The sequence below is a fragment of the Hemitrygon akajei genome, chromosome 18 (genome assembly GCF_048418815.1).
Source record: "Hemitrygon akajei chromosome 18, sHemAka1.3, whole genome shotgun sequence".
Classification (NCBI taxonomy): domain Eukaryota; kingdom Metazoa; phylum Chordata; class Chondrichthyes; order Myliobatiformes; family Dasyatidae; genus Hemitrygon; species Hemitrygon akajei.
Genome location: NC_133141.1, coordinates 50,317,379 through 50,338,136, shown reverse-complemented (window position 1 = coordinate 50,338,136; position 20,758 = coordinate 50,317,379). Strand labels below are relative to the sequence as shown.

Sequence of the window (20,758 nt, the reverse complement as noted above, 5' to 3'; positions counted from 1 at the left end):
CTGATGAGAAATTGATGATAAAAGAAATAAATCTTCTGCCTGAACAATTAATTGACTCCAACTCGGAAAAGAGTTCACTTTCAACCCTTCCCATTCCACTGTCTAAAATCCACAAAGAAACATTCTTTTTGGGGTGCATGGACAAAGGTAATGAAGTAATTCACAAACTATGTTCATATGTAAATTTCTTAATTTGGATTCCAGAAATGTACTGGGAACATCTTTATGTAAATTTAATACCAGTGTTTTTCAGATTGTTTAATAGTCATAAACTAAGTTAATATTTGACAGTTAAAATGACACATTCGACAAAACACACATTCTTTGAGTTAGAACATATTTGTTATTACTCATGGATTCTGCTCACAAGAGCATAAAATGGACACCAGTTAAAACAGACTCAAATTATTAAACTCAGTAATGGCATAGCTACATGACAGTATTCTGATTCCAATTATCACAGGCAAATAAGATCCTGGATGCCTATGTTAATGAATCTTTTCAGGAATGATGTTTCTGTTATTCATATTTTTACATAATCTGAGTCAATGCCTTACCATTGGTTTTTATCTCAGCTCAGCACTAATAATTATGAACAAGCTGTCGAGCTAGGCTGAAGCAAGCGATTTTGTTTCCGTGTAAAGACCTGAGAACTATTTATACAGTATGTGTGCATCAGGAATAAAACACAGAAGGACATCACTTTGCCATACATAACCACATCTTATTTAACAAGTGCGGTAACACTTTGAAACCAGGTTTTTGAAGATTTATAAATCATTCCTATTAAATTGAACATTAGAATTAGTAACTGCCATGGTCTGGGTTATAATAGCAGTAACTCTATCTCTGGTAGTTCTAAACAATGATATAAAATAACGTAACAATATAATAAAAAAAAATGCAGTGAACCATTTTGAGTGTCAAGTCCTTGCGTTACTCAGCATTTTGTCCATCTGTGAACAAAAGGTGCCCTTCTCAGTGAAAAAATACCTTACATATATTTGGTTTAGTATGGCCCCAATTATGCTATCACCTTCGAGGCCAACATCACCTAACTCAGTCACTCCATTTACTTTTGCATGTCTGAGCCATCTGATAAATACTTTCATAAGCCACAGAAGTCACAATAATTTACATATCCTTCGAAATTTATATATGAGAATTTATAATCTTAACTGACTTTCCCAATTATCCTAATCTGAGGGTCGCTTTACAACACACGTTCGCAATATTATTTTTTTGCACAGTTTGTCATCTTTTGCACATTGATTGTCAGTCTTTATTTATGCATACTGTAGTTCTTTTTGTAAAACTCTATTGTATTGCTTTTCCTGTAAATGCCTGCAAGAAAATGAATCTCAAGGTAGGATATGGTAACATATATATACTTTGATAATAAATTTACTTTGAACTGTGTCAGACAATGTGATGTTAAAATAACTTTTATATCAATTTAAATTCCGTCATATGATAATTCCTGTATGTTATTAACCAAGTTCTCTGAAGAGTCTTTAATAAACCAAATACTTCTGTTCTAAGATGATCAGATTTGGCAACGAATCTAAGGGTTAAATATATTTTTACCTGTGTAAAGAGGTGAAGACCTTAGTCAACTCATTCCAACCAAATCCCTTCGTAAGTGCTTTCATCTATTCTTCGCTTTTTGGCAACTAGCTGGTAACATTGGTATGAAGGACAAGGCTAATGTGATTGCACTTTCTTCCTGTGGTACATTCTTATCTTGTCTGTGGGGGGGGGGGGGGAGGGAGTCATTATATTATTTTGAATCATTTGTGCATTTTTGCAGTAGTGTTAACATAATTTCAAAGATTAGGAAACTTGAAGTGTGTTAATGTAGTTCTGTGCAGATAAGCTATGATGATATATTTCAAAACATGCATAGAAAGGTTGGGCGATAGTGGCCACATGGAGCAGCAAACAAAAAGTAGACAGAACTCATTAACTTGCATGTGTATAATTTACAATAACGGAGAGTCTTCATTAAAAATAAACCATTTCATCTTTCTTCTAAATCTCTAAAAAAAAATTGAAGCCACTCTAAAATATTCTGCAATTGCTTTTTGCAAGTTAATATTTCAGAATGTTCCACAATTTACTTTCAGTCAGAACTGTGATACTTGGAAAGACCAACCAAATATTAGCGTTAGTGACTACATTTGCAACATGCAAAACTTATCCACCCCAGCAATACTTTCTCTGCCTGCAGTGGGTTTTTACTTTTTAAAATGTAGGCAAGAAAATGCTTCTTTTTAAGGTCACATAACCGGTGCTTACTTTTTACATCAGTGTGAACAATGTTCATCACTACCTAGATCTTTGGATAAATTTCAATCTTCAATCAACAAGCTCATTTACAAATTCTGAATATAGTGTGCAACTACAATGCTCAGTCTGAGAAGATAATAGGATCTTCCCTGGTATTGTTGCCATTTTAATCTCTCATGCACTCTCTGACGTTTTATTACAAGAACACATTACTCACACATGGCAAGTTATCAAGTGCATCCCATTATCTAGACTCTTTACTTCAATCCCAATTCACATTCCACATTTACAGCATTCCATCCATATATTTATGCAATGTTCTTCTGCCATCACAGCACAATTGCTTGTAAACTCACTTCAGGACCCTGAACTCTTCATAACCTAGACTGTGGGAAAAAAATAAGTTTGAGAAAACTGTGCATAAGCGCCTGTAATATTTCAAATGCAGGCATGATCAATCCAAAATTCACCCTTATTCTTCTGACTTAACCATTAGAAGACAGCAGAGTGCCCAAATTCTGCCCCTTTGTCTTTTGGTCTTATTATTTTCAACAATTCTAAGATTAAACAAAACATTTTAAAAAGATATTTACACATTCTTTCACTTTGCAAGCCCAAAGAAGCATTCAGTATTACTCTTACTAATGACGTAAAAATAATTAGGAAGATTTTATTCTTAAAAGGTTACTTTCCAATTTTTTAATGGATTATCCTGATGTTATATTCTTCCACTACGTCTGATTCAGGATGAATTTGTTGATTAGTAAAAGCAGAACAGTTTTCACAGTAAGCCACTGAGACCTAAAGAAACATCTACCTGCATCATGAAATATTACTTGTTTGTAAGACTAGATGTTGCCATTACAGACCTGAACTGTCCATGTGTGAAGCTGAAGAACTTCACAAGTCCCACCAACAGACCTGTCATGCAATGTCCAGTTAAATCCCGCCATGCCTTGCATTTCTTCTTGCTGCTTACGTTTTAATCTCTGAAGAACAGAAGACAAATGTTTCAATGTGCATTCAATTGTATTTCCACCTTCCTTAAGATTTTTTCTGCAATTGTTCCTGTTCCTTTTTCTTCTGTTTCTCCTTCTGTTTTTCTAGCTTTTCAAGGGCTTTTCTTTCTTTTTCAACAGCTGTGTTCATATCTTTAATTTTCTTTTTGATAGTAGCACGATCCTGTGAATTGATAACCCCCAAAGCCTGTGTAGGGAAACAAAATAATCCTCAAAACAGTTTCTGGCATGTTATGATCATTTGTATTACTCCAGAAGAGCCAGAGATGGAATGAAGCCCTTGCAGTTAATCCTCTATTACCATAACTCTTGCACCACAGCATCTAAATGCAATTTAAAAGGCTCTAATCCCTTTCATTGTAGTGCCCCAAAGTAGAAATCCTCAATAGGACTGCCTAGAGGGATTAAAGTATTTTTTCAGTGATTCTGTAAATTCCTATTTCAAATATATATCACTTATAAGTTGTTCTTTTGAATATAATTCTTGCTTTTTGACTATAGGATTTTCTTGTTTAAATTAATTTAAAGTAAAAGTCTAGTTTGACTCTAGCCATTTGGTTTAATATTTTCTACATCAGTAAGATGCCCCCATAAATTCCTTTAGCCTGTGTTGAAGGGTTTGACTACTCTTACATCTCATGCCCTTCAGACTTTGGATGAGGGCTGTGCACACTTTCTGTTGCCAGTATGAGTGCTTTTGAATCATAGAATTATAGAGTATTACAGCACAGAGACAGGTCCTTCGTCCTATCTAGTCCATGCCACCCAGTTTTTCTGCCTAGTCTCATCTACCCACAGATCCTCATCAGGTCCTCGTCCCAGCAACATCCTTCAAGCTTATTGATATCTTCCCTGTAAGGAAGTAACCAAAAATGCACATAATACTCCAAATTTAGCCTCACCAACTTCTTATACAACTTCAACATAACATCTCAACTCCTGTACTCAATACTCCAATTTATGAAGGCCAATATGTCAAAGGTTTACTTTACGACCCTATCTACCTGTGACGCCACTTTCAACGAATTATTAATCAGTGTTCCCAGATCCCTTTGGCCTACTACACGCCCCAGCACCCAACCATTCACTGTGTAAGTCCTACCCTGATTTGTCTAGGCAGAGTACAACACCTCACACTTGCCTGCATTAAATTTCATCTGCCATTTTTCAGCCCATTTTTCTAGTTGGTCCAGCTCCTGCTACAAACTTTGATACCCTTCCTCGCTGTCCACTATGTCCACAATCTTGGTGTCAATATAGATGGTAAACAATAATGGCCTCAGCACTGATCCCTGTGCACAATACTAGTCACAGTGAGACAACCATCTACTACCACTCTATTCCCACTAAGCCAAGGCTGAATTTAGTTTGCTAGTTTGCAAAAATTAAATCAAGATTTCCCTCATCTCTTTCAGGTCCATGCATAGGTGACCACACTGATCTTTAAGAAGGCCAATTTTGCTGTCCTTGCTCTTAATATATTTATCGAAGCCTTTGGGATTCTCTTTCACCTTGTCTGCCAGAGCAATCTCATGACCACTTTTAGCCCTCCTGATTTCCCTCTTAAGTGTTTTCTTGTTTTCTTACACTGCTCAAGTGCCTCATTTAATTCTAATGCTTATACCTGAGATGAGCCTCCTTCTTCTTTGTCTTAACCAGGACCTCAATATCTCACGAAAACCAAGGTTTCCCATACCTGTTAGCCTTGCCTTTTATTCTAACAGGAACATACAAATTCTGTATTCTCAATATTTTAATTTTGAAGGCTTCCCACTTACCAAACATCCCTTTGCTGGAAAACAAGCTATCCCAATCCACACCAGCCAGATCTCTTAATAATGCCATCAAAAATGACCTTTCTAAATTTAGAATCTCAATCTGAGGACCATCCTTCTCCTTAATTACCTTGAAACTAATGGAATAATGATCACATGCATGGTATAGTGTGTGGAGTTCAACACATTGAGATCAATTTCTCAAGTGGGCAACCCCAGTGAAGACAATGCTTGTAGCACATGCTAGCTTGCTAAACACAGACTTACTGATTTTTACTAACCATTTGCTGAAATGAATGGATGGGTAACCTAGGCATTCCTGCCCATGGGTGCAAAATAGAACTGGGATACAGTATGTGGGGAAAATGAAATATGGGATAATTGTAGGATTGATGTAAATGGGTGGTTGATGGTCATCACTGACTTGATGGGCCAAAGGGTCTGGTTAGGTGCTGTCTCCCTCAGTGACTCAATTTGTGTTACACAAGTGTCAGAAAACACCATCTTAGAAGAGATTATTATCATCTCCCCTATACATTTAACTGGCAACATCTTGGGAAGTTACCATTGATGAGAAATTTATATGCACTGGAGTTACTAACTTGGCCACAACCAACTCAGCAGCAGAGCATTTGCCTTACTGCAGAGCTTTCCAGTGTCTAAAATGCATGAGCAGGGTTACAGTGGAATAATAAAGCAGCCTGCCTGATTGGTGCACTGTCCAATGGAGTAGCATAGTGACATAGCTACTGGAGCTGCTGTCTCAATTTTGGCAACACAGGATCAATCCTGACCCCTGGAGCTCTTAAGTGGAGTCTTCAAGTTCTTTCTGTGACTATATGGGTTTCCTGCCACATCCAAAAGATGTGCAAGTTGGTAGGTTAATTGGCCACTATAAACTGACCCTAATTTCAATTCAGTGCTACCCTTCAATCAATTCAGTCATCCCCTTATTTTAGTCCTGAGGTTCTGGAAAAAACATTTTACACATGAGGTTGTAGTTACTTTTGGCCTCAATTTCCCTAGGGGATGAGATATTTCTGTGAGCCAATGTAGGCTTGATGGGCTGAATAGCCTCCTTTTATGTCGCATCAAGATAACTTACTTTACAACTAATGCATAGGATCTGCAGTCTGTTCTGTCTGCACAGTACACTGTGGCAATTTACTAAGCTTCTTTGATCGCATCCAACAGATCTAGGACCACCTCTGTCATTCAGGAGTACCATTACCTTCAAGTTTCCCTCCTTCATTCATCACCGTTACATACAAATATTTCTTTATTGGTGCTGGGTTGAAATATTGGGATTCTTCACCAACAGCACTGTAGAATTATGTTCACCTGGACTCACTCACTCAATGTCACTGATGAGTAATTTTCAATGTCATCCACACCCCATGGAGAATAAGAAAACTCTGAATCATCTTAAATCCAGAAATGACCTAATTATGTACTGAGCCAGGGCTAGTTTTACGTATTTAGGGGATAAGGAATTTTCTCCCCAATTACAAACTGCCAGCATATGAATTTAATCAGTTTTATTCAACCTTGTAAACAAAAGTCAACCTTCACCATTATACTCCAAGGCTTACCTTCAGTTTACTTCCATCCAAGTGCAACAATTGTTCACCATCTATGTTACCAGCAGTGAATTCTGATACATAGTGTTCCATGTTCAACCCAATTAGCCAATGGCAGACTTGCTGTGTGGTCCAAGTTGAAACAAGGCAGTATGGCTGTCCTTCATCAAGGAACTGGCATATGAAATTAATTTTAAATTGGATTGAATTATTTAAATGACATTAAAACTACATTATAAATCAGTATTGTACAAAAATGGACTTTAAAAACATGTTGCAATAAATATTTTATTAATTCCTCATGAATTGTGTTTATGAATGAAATCTTTTTTAAGAAATAACAGCAATTCTAAAATACTGGTGAAATGCCTTTTTTAATCAGTTTCACAGAAATATGTACCATGCATTAAAGAATATGATTATAAACAAATGTAGCTACATCTGCAGGAAGAGTGGCTAACTGTACCACAGTTCTTTGAGATAGGAGCATCAGAAATGAGCAGGAATAGACTATTCAATTAGATTATGGCTAGTCTTTTATCTCAGAGTCCTAGAGCACTACAGCACAGAAATAGGTCCTTTGGCACATTGAGTTAATGCCAATCAGTTTTTCTGCCTAGTCCCCTCTACCCATACCTGGAGCATAGCCCTCCATACTTCTCTCATCCATGTGCCTGTCCAAGCTTCTCTTACAAATTACTATCTAACCCACATCTAGCATTTCTGCTGGCAGCTCATTCCACACTCACACCATCCTCTGAATGAAGAAGTTACCCCTTATATTCCCCTTAAATATTTCACCTTTCAACCCAAACCTATAACCTCTAGTTCCAGTCTTACCCAACCTCAAAGCCTGCAAAAACCTTTTCAAACTTTCTCTATAATCAGATCCTCAGGTCTTGGCAACATCCTTGTAAATTTTCTTTGCACTCTTCCAAGCTTATTGACATCTTTCAATAGGTAGATGACCAGAATTGCACACAATACTTCATATTTGGCCTCACCAATGTCTTGTACAAGTTCAACATAACATCCCACCTCCTGTACTCGAATTTCTGTATCGTTGATCTCAAATCATCTCTGTATATACCTATTCAAGCAGTGTTACAATGGTTTATGTTGCAATGTGATCACTTGTCAGCTTACTAAACACTAGAGTATATGCCCAACCTCCTTTCCATCCAGTCAGATGGCAAATCTCCATCTCAGAAATTGACCTTTGAATCTTCTTGTACTACCTCTGCTGTAAGTTTATCCTTCTAGGGGTAGGGAGATCAAATCTGTTGGAAGCAGCATATTGAAACAGCTAGCATAGGCGTTGTCTCACAATTTCAGTGATTCTATTCAATCCTGATCTCCAGTCCTGTGAAGTTTGTACTTACTCCCCGTAACCATATGGGTTCCGTCTGGATGCTGCCACATCCTCAGTGATGGCCATGATAAGTTTTCCTCAGTGTGCATGTGAGTGGCAGGAGTTGGTGGGAATGTGGGGACAATAAATAAAAAAGGATCAGTGTAGAATTAGTATAAATGGGTGCTTGATACTGATGACTCGATGGGCTGAAGGACCTATTTCCTGGCTGTATGGCCCTATATCTCTCTGATAGTACTGTACTGCATACCAGTTGCAGTCTACATAATTTCAGTATGATACCTCCACTGTTGTACTCAAATATTCCTACAGTTATGACTAATGTACTGCTAACCTTCCTCATCACATGCTGCATTTGTTAACTTCCTCTATTTCATCCAAGTACACCAATGTGCCTCTGAATACCTCCACCTTCCAGTCTCTTACCATTTACAAAATACTCTGTTTTTTCCAAATCAGATGACCTCACATTTTGCCACATTATATTCTACACTTAATGTCTTTTTTTTTCATTCACTTAATCTGTCCATATCTCCACTAGAGTATTTTCACATAAGGAATTGAAGGTGAGATCATATGGGGAAGAAGTGCCAACTGATTGCAACTAATTTGCATAGAAGTGAAAAAATTATTCAGTTCACGAAGCAAAACGTTCCTTTCCCAGCAATATGGCAAACATCCTGTGAGCTGGAGGTTCTTGTTAATGGTGTCAATTTAGCCTTCCCATTTATGACAAGTGTCAGTGATCTCTGTACATCTGGAAGGCTGAGAAGGTGACCAGAAAGGCTTCACATTAATCATGCAGGTACCACAAAGCTCTCATGTTACATTATTCACTTAGTTATAGAAAAAAATATTTGTGTACAAATTTCTAAAAACCTTACATTGATATTAATATCACCTTATTTCCTGATGCCTCAGTGAAGAAACATGGTCATTCATAATTGGCATGCTGGTCCCTGACCCGGAGAGCAGAGAAATCAGCCAGAGGACCCCTATTCCTGAACACTGGTCCTCTTATATCTCTCCCTCTGTTCCTCTCGTACATTTATGGACAGCAGATGAGGATAGCTATTAACTTAGTTTAATATTCTTTAGAAAGTAGAAGATTGAAGGAAGATTTGATAGAGGTATACAAAACTATGAGGCTTTTTCCACTGAGGTTGGGTGGGTCTAACACCAGAGGTCATGGCTTAAGGGTGAAAGGTGAGGTTTAAGGGGAACTTGAGGAGAAATTTCTTCACAGGGTGTTGTGAGAGTGTCGAATGAGCTCCCAGCACAAGTGGTCCATGCGACTCGATTTCAACGTTTAAGAGAAGTTTGGATAGGTACATGGATAGTAGGGATATGGAAGGCTATGGTCCCTGTGCAGGTTGTTGGGAGTAAGCAGTTTAAGTGGTTTTCGACATGGACTAGATGGACCAAAAGGTCTGTTTATCAATGGTCATTGCTGAGGTGATGGTGGAAGATGAACCACATGACCACTGCTTCTGTAGCTGTAACAAAGTGCAAATATTGTCCTCAGAAGGGGAAGGAGTGTTTTAATGTCTCCTGGAAAATTATCAGTATCTATCCCAACATAACAATGCAGGGTAAAAATAGACTCTTGCTCAATTGGCGAGAATATTTTTCAGGTTTAATGAATCTGTGGCAGATATCTGTGTCATGGTAATTTAGGGTTCATTTAAAAGGGATCAAAATATAGGAAAAAGTAGCAGGTGTTTTGAAGCTGAAGATAAACAATTCCAATAGATGCATGATAAATAAATGGATTTTAATTCTACAAGCTTTAAGCCATGTTTGCAGGCTACCACAGTTTAGGGTTGCACCTTATTCTAGATGGTCCTTATTACTCTCAACCTCAGAAGGTGTTGATATGCTTCTCCTTGCTAGGTTAAGAGAAAGATAATCCAAGGACAGTGGTCTTGATCATTTTCCAATGAACTCTGTTGAAACAGAGTTTTTTCACTGTTAGGTGAATTCAGAATTAGTCTTAACTGCAATGATGTTCTGCTGTTGACTGGCTGTCCACACTCAAAACTAAATTTGGTAAAATAACTCCAGTAAGGAAAATAAGCCTGGATTGGTTCAACAATCCCTCAGAGCAGAATTAAAGGATGGAAACTAATGTGAAAGAAGAGGATTGAGAAGAGCAATGATGGCAAAAAAAGTCAAAATCAGGAGTATAAGAGTAAAATAATATACCAGTGACCATCAAAATTACAAACACTTACTTCTTCAGAGGACAGAGGCAGATGGGTGGTTGTAGCTCGTGAAACAGCAGTTGAGCTACCTAGAATTCTGGGGCTTCCACTTCGAGGACTGGTATCTTCACTCAGTGTCGACTCCTGTGTGAACAGAGATGAATCCTGTGTGAACAGAGATGCAGTTCTACACTGCAGTCATTGAGTCTGTCCTGTGCACCTCCATCATTGTGTGGTTTGGAGCTGCCACCAAGCAGGATAGAACCAGACTACAGCGCACAGTGAGGACTGCCGAGTGCATCATTGGAGCCTCCCTGCCCTCTATTGTGGACCTGTACTCTTCCAGGTTGAAGAAGTGGGCGGGGAACATCATAAAGGACTCCTCCCATCCTGCGCATGGACTGTTTGATCTGCTTCCGTCTGGTAGGCGCTTCAGATCCCTCCAGACTAAGACTAATAGGCATTGGAGAAGTTTTTTCCCTACTGCGGTCACTTTGCTGAACAGTTAACTGCCGGTTAACTGTCGGCTAACTATTACTTGGATTGCACTACCTGTATGTATAATCTATATTTTCATTTATATTTATCATTATTATTGTTATGAGCAGAGAGACAACATCTGCCGGAAGTAAATTCCTTGTATGTGCATAGGTACTTGGCGATTAAAGTCTGATTCTGATTCTGAATTTCAATGCTGTTTATTTCATGAGAATGGTTGCAGCAAAGTTTCAAATCTAATTTCATTATTGAGTGTAAGTGAACACAAAGTGTTAGAAATTCCCCTTGGATGTTACTGCACTGGATATTTGTTATTGCAATCGATATTCATTTTTCATTGTGTTACGGAGCACCAACAGAGGCCATTTGGCTCATCTGTCCATGCTAACCATCAAATACAGTACCCGTCTATACAAATCCCATTTCTCAATGGATATTTACTGGATATCCTTTAATCATTGTGAGAGTGCCTGCCTCCACCATCCTCTCAGGTAATATCTTTCTGATTGCTCTGTCCTTTGAGTGAAATGGCTCTTCCTCAAATCCCTTCTAAACCATTTACCCCTCATTGTAAATCTATGTCTTTTAGTTTTAAATAGTCTGCTATGGGGGAAAACTTCCTAACTTCTACCCTTTCCATGGCTCTCATAATTTTGTAATCACTGTCAAGATCTGCATCACCCCCCAATCCTTTTCTGCTCTGAAGCAGGAGAATCTAGCTTATCCAATCTATCGTTTCTCCATTCCATTCAATGAAATTGAATGTCATATGATACATACAACAGGGTGGCAATCCTATGAATTTCTATGCTCAGAGCTTCACAATTATAATAGCAAGACGAACACAACAGTACAACTCTTGAATACACATTGTTTGGTATTGATAAATTGATTACCTTGGAACAAAAAAGGAACTCCCTCGCGATATAGTATTAGTTATGATAGAAAGATGGAACAAAGTTGCCATTTAGAAATACTTTTGCTCCTAATATTGTTTCGTCTTTCTTTGTCCCAGGAAAGCATTGTTTTCTAGTTGCAGACCTTCATTTCATTGTCATCTTCCAGCATCTTGATAACTTATTTATTTGGAGACTTGTAAAAGAATATTATCAAACTAGCCAGTTTTTGCAGTGGGTGAGGGAGGAGTGGTAGGTAGAAGTTTACCTCATCAGTTAATGTCATGGATGAAATTCAAAATAGGATGCCTTGTCTGGTCCCTTAGAGATGATGAGCCACCACTGAAGCTTGGCTAATAATGCTCTATAGGTTTAACTGATGTGCTTAAAGGACCAGGATCCTGAACATGAAAACTGCAGCAAATGGCAGACATGATTTAATTTATAACAATGTGTGTTAATCTGAACAGCTAATATGCTACATATGAAAGAGAAAAAACAATGAAATGCTTAACACGAGAATAGTAGCAAATAAATCAATAAAAGTATAATATTTGACTACACTCTAAGTATATCTTTACACCATAATACTGCAGCAGTGATATCAGCCTCTACTCCATGTCCAGCAACTTCTTTGTGCAAGCGCATTATATGTGAAAAGGGCCACACATAAGAAGGGTGTTGGCCCAAAACGTTGACTGTTTATTCATTTCCATAGATGCTGTCTGACCTGCTCAGTTCCTCCAGCATTTTGTGCATGTATGCATACAACCCCAGTTTGCATGATGAGGTTTGCTGATTTTCACCAACGAGGTGTGCAGGCTTACTATACCAGTCAGCTCACCATTTTCATAACATATTGTTCCTATATAATACGAAACAGAACAATGGAGAGATATTTTTAACATCCATTGTGTCTGTTATATACACTAACATGTCCTCTCTGGGGTTTTGTGCCTCTTGTTACATATTCTGTGAATCTTCAAAAGCCATGGAATGTGCCCTCTATTGCATTTTTTAATCAAAGGCCCATTTATTGAAGTAATGTTGATTTTGTGATCAGACATTTCCCTGAAGTAATTTTATTGGTATAATGAATATGTTCACTTCAGTGAAGTTATATTCTTTTCAGTTGCCATTGTAGCTATTTGCCTTTAGATCTGTGTGGCCTCCGTCGGTCATGGTCGACCGTGGGTACTGCGCCTCTAGTGGTTTTAAAAAGCAAACACGAGGAAATCTGCAGATGCTGGAAATTCAAGCAACACACACAAAATGCTGCCGAAGGGTCTCAGCCCGAAACGTCGACAGTGCTTCTTCCTATAGATGCTGCCTGGCCTGCTGCGTTCCACCAGCATTTTGTGTGTGTTGCGCCTCTAGTAGTCACTGGTTTGTCGAGCAGTGTCAACTGTGGCTTTTGAGGCCGATCCTGGAACGGCAGGCTCTGCCACAGTTGCTGCATGTGTAGGGTGTCGTGGAATTGTTGTCCGCTGTCCGCTGTGCTCTCCGTTTAGCTCTCCGCTCATCAAACTGACTCAGGATCACTCTTTCACCTTGCTCTAGTTGTTGCTGAAGAGTACCTCGCCATTTGTTGCGGTCATCTGCTGTATCCTCCCAGCACACTGTGTTGATTTTTAAGGCTTTCATGTCATGCTTGCAGAGGTCCTTGAAGCGAAGCTGGGGTCTACCAACGTTCCTCATGCCTGTTGCTAGTTCTCTGTAGAGGATGTCCTTTGGTAGTCTACCATCCTTCGTACGACGGTCGTGGCCCAGCCAGTGAAGTCTGCTTTGTCTTAAGAGTGTGAACATTGTGGGAAGTCCAGCGCGGGAGAGGACCTCAGAGTTTGGGACTTTGTCTCTCCAGGTGATGCCGAGGATGCGTCAAAGACTGCACAGGTGAGAACTATTGAGTTTCCTCTCTTTCTTGGAGTAGATGGTCGAAGTCTCGCATACAGGTGGGTGCTGATAACGCATGCATTATTCAAGGCAGTCTTGGCCTTTGTAGTGAGTTTCGGATTCTTCCAGATCATTGAGGAGAGTCGAGCAAGGATCGATGTTGCTTTGCTGATACGCCTATTGATTTCAGCATCAAGAGAGAGAGTGTTGCTAATGGTCGACCCCAAGTATGTGAACTCGTGGACAACTTCTGGATCGTAATTGTCGATGGTAATGATTGGTGTCTCCACTACATTCTGGTCAAGGACATTTGTTTTCTCTATGCTAATGGTAAGCCTGAAGTCCTTGCATGCCTTAGAGAAAGGGTCCATGAGAGTTTGTAGTTGCTGTTTGGTGTGCGAGGTTATAGCAGCGTCATCGGCGAAGAGCATGTCACGTATTAAGATCTTTCGCACCTTTGTTCTCACTCTCAGGCGCACAGGGTTGAACAGCCGCCCATCAGACCTGGTGTGCATGTAGATGCCTTCTGTCGATGTCCCAAATGCGTGCTTCAATAGCATAGAGAAGAAGATGCCGAATAATGTTGGGGCCAACACAGTCACAGGAATTAGTCAAAACTTTCAATTAGCATATGGCCCATTTTAACTTACTATTGTCAGTGAATACAATGTTATAGTTCATTGCTTAATTGCATTTACTATTTGAGCTATATTTACAGTCGAAGTTTGAAATTCATAATCTGCATATAGTCATGTTTAGGGCAAAATAGTAACAATTTTTGCTTTATTCACATCTTGCTGGATTGCTGCTGCTGTGAGCGTGAGTGTGAAACTGTCATGACTTGAAACCCTGTATGGTACCAAGTTCAAAGTAAATTTATTATCAAAGTACATACATGTCACCATATACAAATCTGAGATTCATTTTCTTGCGAGCATACTCAATAAATCCATAATAGAATCAATGAAAGTCCGCACCAACTTGGGCGTTCAATCAGTGTGCAAAAGACAATGAACTGTGCAAAATCAAAAAGAAATAAATAATAATAAATAAGTAAGTAATAAATATTGAGAACATGAGATGAAGAATCCTTGAAAGTGACTCCATAGGTTGTGGGAACAGTTCCGTGATGGGGCAAGTGAAGTTATCCTCTCTGGTTCAACAGCCTGAGGGTTGAGGGGTAATAACTGTTCCTGAACTGAATGGTGTGAGTCCTGAGGCTCCTGTACTTTCTTCCTGATGGCAGCCAGTTACCATGTCTGTTTTTTTGGTCCACAGTTTGAGATTTCAGACCCACTATTGTTCCCTGATGATGAACACTAAGAGTACCCAGTCTTCATGTGGATTTGAACTGAGCTGCAAAGAAGGAGCTGATTGATACAGTTGGGATTTGACTGAATGGTATTTCTAGTCATTCAATACATCAAAAACTGCACAGTAATGTTTAGGAAGTCTCAGGATCCTAAGTACTAGAGTCCTATTGAACAGGAAAATCATGTGCTGAGCTCAGTAGTAATGCAGCAATGACTAATAATATAGGAATTTGAAGACTAGCACATATGTAGATTACATATTTTGTCTTGCAAACAAGCCACCACATGAGGTCCAATAACTTTCTTGGAGGCTAGGTTCAAGTTGATCACATTACTGTTGATAGGCTCTGGTCACTGTTGCAGAATATCTTTACACATAGACACACTTGTGTAACTATGTGTGGAGGCGAATCATGGTGCTATTTATTAGAAGGGTCATGTCTTGTGTCTGCTCTGTAACAATGTAATAATGACTAGTATATGCCAGTTTCAAGTCTTGGTATGAACATAGATTAGGGGTTTTTTCATGCAAATTAATCATTACTTTTTTGACTGATATCTACTTTGGTTTGAGGAACATGTTGGTCTGAAGACCTTATTATGTTTCTTGACTGTGTGCTGTTTTGGGGTGCGGTGGGGATTTAGACCCTGCACAGTAGAACAGCCCAATAGCACAAGATGCTCAAGGTACAGCCCAGGGATCACTCTAGATATTTGAGAAGAAAAGGACTTTTTAAAAAAAGTACTGTATATGTTCAATCCTAGCTACTGTAGAAAGCTTTCAATGTGAAATCGGAGCATTCTCTGCATTTCTCTGTTCTGGTTAGAAAGGAGCTGCAGGGAATAGCTGTTGTCCACAAAGATTCAAGATTGTTTAATGTAATTTTCAGTACATGAGTGTAAAGGAGAATTAAATAATTGTTACTCCAGATCCGATACAACACTAAAAAAACTCAAAAGTTAAAGAACACAAAAATAATTTAAAAACACAATAAATATAAATACACAAAATGGCTTATATACATAGATTGGATAAAGTCGTGGTTGGAGGTGTAGCCAAACAGTTGCTTGGGGAAAGTAACCGTTTTGAGTCTGGTGGTCCTGGTGTGGATGCTACATAATCTGCTCCTTGATGGGAGTGGGATGAACAGTCCATAAGCAGGGTGAATGGGATCCTTTTTGATGCTACTGGCCCTTTTCCGGCACTTTTCTATATATATGTCTTTGATGGTGGGTAGGCTGGTTCCGGTGATACTTAACCACTATGCCAATCCCACCTCTCAATGCCCCAGTATGAAACAAAGATCCTGTTCTTTTTAGGGGTTTCATTCAGCCAATTGCCTCCTGCCAAGCAGTAGCCCAGATGTGCCAAAGCATCTCTGAGTCGTTTTTATCCACTGTAATGGAAGTTATCCATCAGGTCAAAGGTTGGAGAGTTTCACCACACAACAAAGAACCAGCTGAGCAGTGCACATGGTGGTCAGAAACTTGAAAATGGACATTCAATGTATAGCACCACTGATGGACAAAGCATTCGTCTTCCAACCCAGTACTAGAATCTTCTCCTATAATTGCTTGTGGGAAGATCAGGTTCATTCTTTAAATTTACTTATGCTTAATTTAAGTAGTTACGCTCACCCACTGCTTGCTAAACTGGATTTAGATTACCCAGCACAATATATTGCTTCCAATATGTAAAGCTTTTCAGCCAATTTATCAATTTGTGATGTAAAAATAATTCATCTAAAACTGGATTTTTTCCCACTTGCATAGCAAAAAACACAAATGTTTCCAATACCAGAAACAAATTAATTCTACAGGGCTTTCTACAAATCTTTTAAAATGCTTTGAATTCCACAGAGGATAAAAAATCCACTGAAAAGAGTTATTTAAAAGCGTTAGCAGCATACAATTGTTTGGAAACAAATGGCTGAGTTTCTTGGTTTATTCAGTTGCCAGTTTTAGCAATTGTTTCCCAAACAAGAACAAAATATTATTTCCAATTATTATGAACATTTTGTGACAAAGTTTTGGACAAATGCCATCTATAATGTCATTAGTACAAGTTGAAGTAATTGGGAATGACATTAAAAAACCTCCATTGCTAACATTACAAAGCACCACTCCCCATTACATAATGCAGCTTTATTTGAATCTTTCAAATAAATTGTCTATGGATTGCCTGCAATAACATTAGCAGTGGATACCATAACATCGACTATACGTAGCCTATGAATGAGATTCCCATGGCCATTTTGACAAGCAACATCATCACTATTATCACCAGCTCTGACAGGGCAGGGAGTTGGCTTGTGGCATTTAAACACAGCCTCTAGGTATTGGTCATGAGCTCAAAATTTAGGAGCTCAAGCAATAGAGGAATATACATCTTTGTTGACTTGTATCTAGAAGTTATTGATGACACATGTAGTTGATCTGTTTCTATAATCCTCTACCTACTGTTGAAAGAAGCCAATAACATTAAGAAACAATCAGAAACTGATTGGAAAGCTGAGCCTATTGGGCCTGAACACCTCCCTCTGCAACTGGATCCTAGACTTCCTGACTGGGAGACCTCAGTCAGTCCGGATCGGGAGCAGCATCTCCAACACCATTACCCTGAGCACGGGGGCCCCCCAGGGTTGCGTGCTCAGTCCACTGCTGTTCACTCTGCTGACCCATGACTGTGCTGCAACACACAGCTCAAACCACATCATCAAGTTCGCCGATGACACGACCGTGGTGGGCCTCATCAGCAAGAACGACGAGTCAGCTTACAGAGAGGAGGTGCAGCGGCTAACGGACTGGTGCAGAGCCAACAACTTGTCTCTTAATGTGAACAAAACAAAAGAGATTGTTGTTGACTTCAGGAGGGCACGGAGTGACCACTCCCCGCTGAACGTCGACGGCTCCTCGGTAAAGATCGTAAAGAGCACCAAATTTCTTGGTGTTCACCTGACGGAGAATCTCACCTGGTCCCTCAACACCAGCTCCATAGCAAAGAAAGCCCAGCAGTGTCTCCACTTTCTGCGAAGGCTGAGGAAAGTCCATCTCCCAGCCCCCATCCTCATCACATTCTACAGGGGTTGTATTGAGAGCATCCTGAGCAGCTGCATCATTGTCTGGTTCGGAAATTGCACCATCTCGGATCGCAAGACCCTGCAGCGGATAGTGAGGTCAGCTGAGAAGATCATCGGGGTCTCCCTTCCCGCCATCACGGATCTTGACACTACACGCTGCATCCGCAAAGGAAACAGCATTATGAAGGACCCCATGCACCCGTCATACAATCTCTTCTCCCTCCTGCCGTCTGGGAAAAGGCTCCGAAGCATTCGGGCTCTTACGACCAGACTATATAACAGTTTCTTCCCCCAAGCTATCAGACTCCTCAATACCCGAAGCCTGGACTGATACCTTGCCCTACTGTCCTGTTTATTATTTATTGTAATGCCGGTACTGTTTTTGTGCACTTTATGCAGTCCAGTGTAGGTCTGTAGTCTAGTATAGCTTTCTCTGTGTTTTTTTTTATTACGTAGTTCACTCTAGTTTTTGTACTGTGTCATGTAAACCATGGTCCTGAGAAATGTTGTCTCATTTTTACTATGCACTGTACCAACAGTTATGGTCGAAATGACAATAAAAGTTGACTTGACTTGACTTGAAGTGTTTGCTGTAATTTGGTGGTAGAAAGCTTTTGTACAAATGTATTAAATGATTGTCTTCTAACTTGACAATCTTAATCTTCTTCAAATAAATGCCCATCAATTAGTTAAGTGTGCGCTCCTATTCACACCTGATGTACCAAAATTGTGGCAGTTTCAATGGACTATTTGGTTATGTGATTGCTAATCTTCTACCAATTATGTTAAATCTGTGTACCCTGGTTCTTAGCCCCTCTACTTGGGGAAACTGCTCATTCTTTCTCACCCTGTGGTAACTCTACCACGTGTTATATAGAAATTTGTTTATTAATAATTATTGCTGTTTTAAGGTTGTAGCACTTTAGAATGGTAACATAACTAATTGTACTTTATATGTAGCAACAATACTTGATATACAGTACTGTGCAAGTGTCTTTAGCGTATGTAAAAAGAATTCTGTAAAGCGAAGATGCTTTCAAAAATAATGAAATAAAATGTTTTGAAATCTCAAAAAATTACTATAAAAGAGCAGTGAACGGTAAAAAACTAAATCAAATCAAAATTTGGTGTGACCACCCTTTGCTTTTAAAACTGCATCAATTCTCTTAGGTAATGTACACTGTCATGTAGTTTTATAAGAAAATTGGCTGGTAGGTTGTTCCAAGCATCTTGGAGAACTTGCCACAGTTCTTCTACAGACTCTGGGTACCTCGCTTGCTTCTGGCTCTCCAGGTAATCCCAGGCAGCCTCGATGGTGTAGAGATCAGGGCTCTGTGGAGGGTACAGATTTTTGCACAGTATTGTAGAAGCTATCAGAGAAGACATCTGATGACAGGAAAACAAGTTCTGATGGAAATAACTGAGGGGATGGAATGCAAGGGAATGCTCTGAGAACTGACATGTACTGGATGGGCTAAATGGCCTCCTGTGTTGTTAGGAGACCTGAGTCATTTTTAAAGAAGTTTTTAAATTAATTTCTTACTGGTCTATAACTAAATAAATTAATAGAGCAGGTAAGTGAATAATAGAGTAATTGAAAGATCAGAATCCAGAAAAATTATTTAATTTACAAACAATAAATGTGAATAACAGTACAATAAACTAAAGTTTACAGAACTGTGTTGTTGTGCTCACAGGTTAATTGAGCAAATTGTAATCCCAGATTATTCTTCGCAGTAAATACATGTGAAGTGCAATCCCATGAGTCACTATGTGTGTGTTTGTTATCCGAGTATGGCAATCCTGTACAAAGAATCCACACCAATAGTGTGCTTGAGCAGCTCATGTTCTGTTTATGGTGCACAATAGAATCAAGTTTAATTATTCTCTTCATATACTCAGACACATCACTGAAGGCTACAAACTGTCACAGTGAACTATCAATCCGCTAAACTGGATTGAAACACTCAACTAGAAATGACATTTTAAAATCTGAGGGAAATTTTCAAGCACTGAATTTTTACTTAATTCATTGTTAGAGGGATGCTGTTGGAGGGCATTATCGGAGAATAATGGAGCTTATCCACATGGCTGGATACTGGTGCAAGCAGATTAAACTGTCTGTTATATGTACTGTCTGTTTTTATCTTTTATTGGTTCAAATGGAAGTCCAAGTATGCAGTAAGTTATGCTTGTGTCAAATCCCTTTTCAGGAGGGCTAGCTTAAGATGACCCCCAGTGAATTGAGATGGAGAACAAGATAGTGAGGATAGAGCAGTAAAGACCTTTCTCTCAATGTGATTTGTAAATACTGTACATTTGACACAGCAAAGCTGATGACATCTGATCTCAGGACGTCAAACTTCACTTGATTTGCCCACCATCTCTGTGATTTGGAGTCAAACTCTTCCAAACCACAAAAGGCTTCTCTGACATCTCACTGCCAGAGTGAAAAATGCTTTTGAGGAGTCTCAACCATGGCAGTGAATAAAAATCCCTTACCATCAACTGGCACTTATCTCACCCAAAGACACAGGAGGATGAATACTAAACACATGATTATACTTCTGAGTCTGTGATGGAGGCACCGTGTTGTAGCAAAGCAAAGAGAACCATATAGACCATTTAACTGGGATGTGCTAAACTTACTCCCTTTCCTTTAACTGACACCCCAACTGTAGTAGTGAAAACATACAGAATATGCCTATAAAGGATCACAGCTTTACTGTGATCATGTCTTCAGTGCGAGTAATCAAGTTTCTTTCCATACGTACTAGAAATAGGATCACTTATATTGATTTATTTTAATTAAGCAGTGACTGATCCAAAATTGTTTACC

At 39.1% G+C, this 20,758-nt stretch overlaps 1 protein-coding gene across 2 annotated transcripts in view; it reads right to left on the bottom strand.

The window, feature by feature from the left end:
* Window positions 1–265: 265 nt before the first annotated feature.
* The window catches only part of samd14 (sterile alpha motif domain containing 14), a 164,586-nt gene continuing 144,093 nt past the window's right edge, over window positions 266–20,758 (bottom strand). The window contains exons 7-9 of one of the 2 annotated variants that reach the window (XM_073071660.1): window positions 10,270–10,383; window positions 6,676–6,837; window positions 266–3,495 (exon numbers count right to left, since the gene is read on the bottom strand). In XM_073071660.1, the coding sequence (XP_072927761.1) occupies window positions 3,334–3,495; window positions 6,676–6,837; window positions 10,270–10,383 (438 nt within the window). In that variant the 3' untranslated portion in view covers window positions 266–3,333. The remainder of the gene's footprint in view (window positions 3,496–6,675; window positions 6,838–10,269; window positions 10,384–20,758) is intronic. The other variant, XM_073071659.1, reaches the window with a different exon arrangement.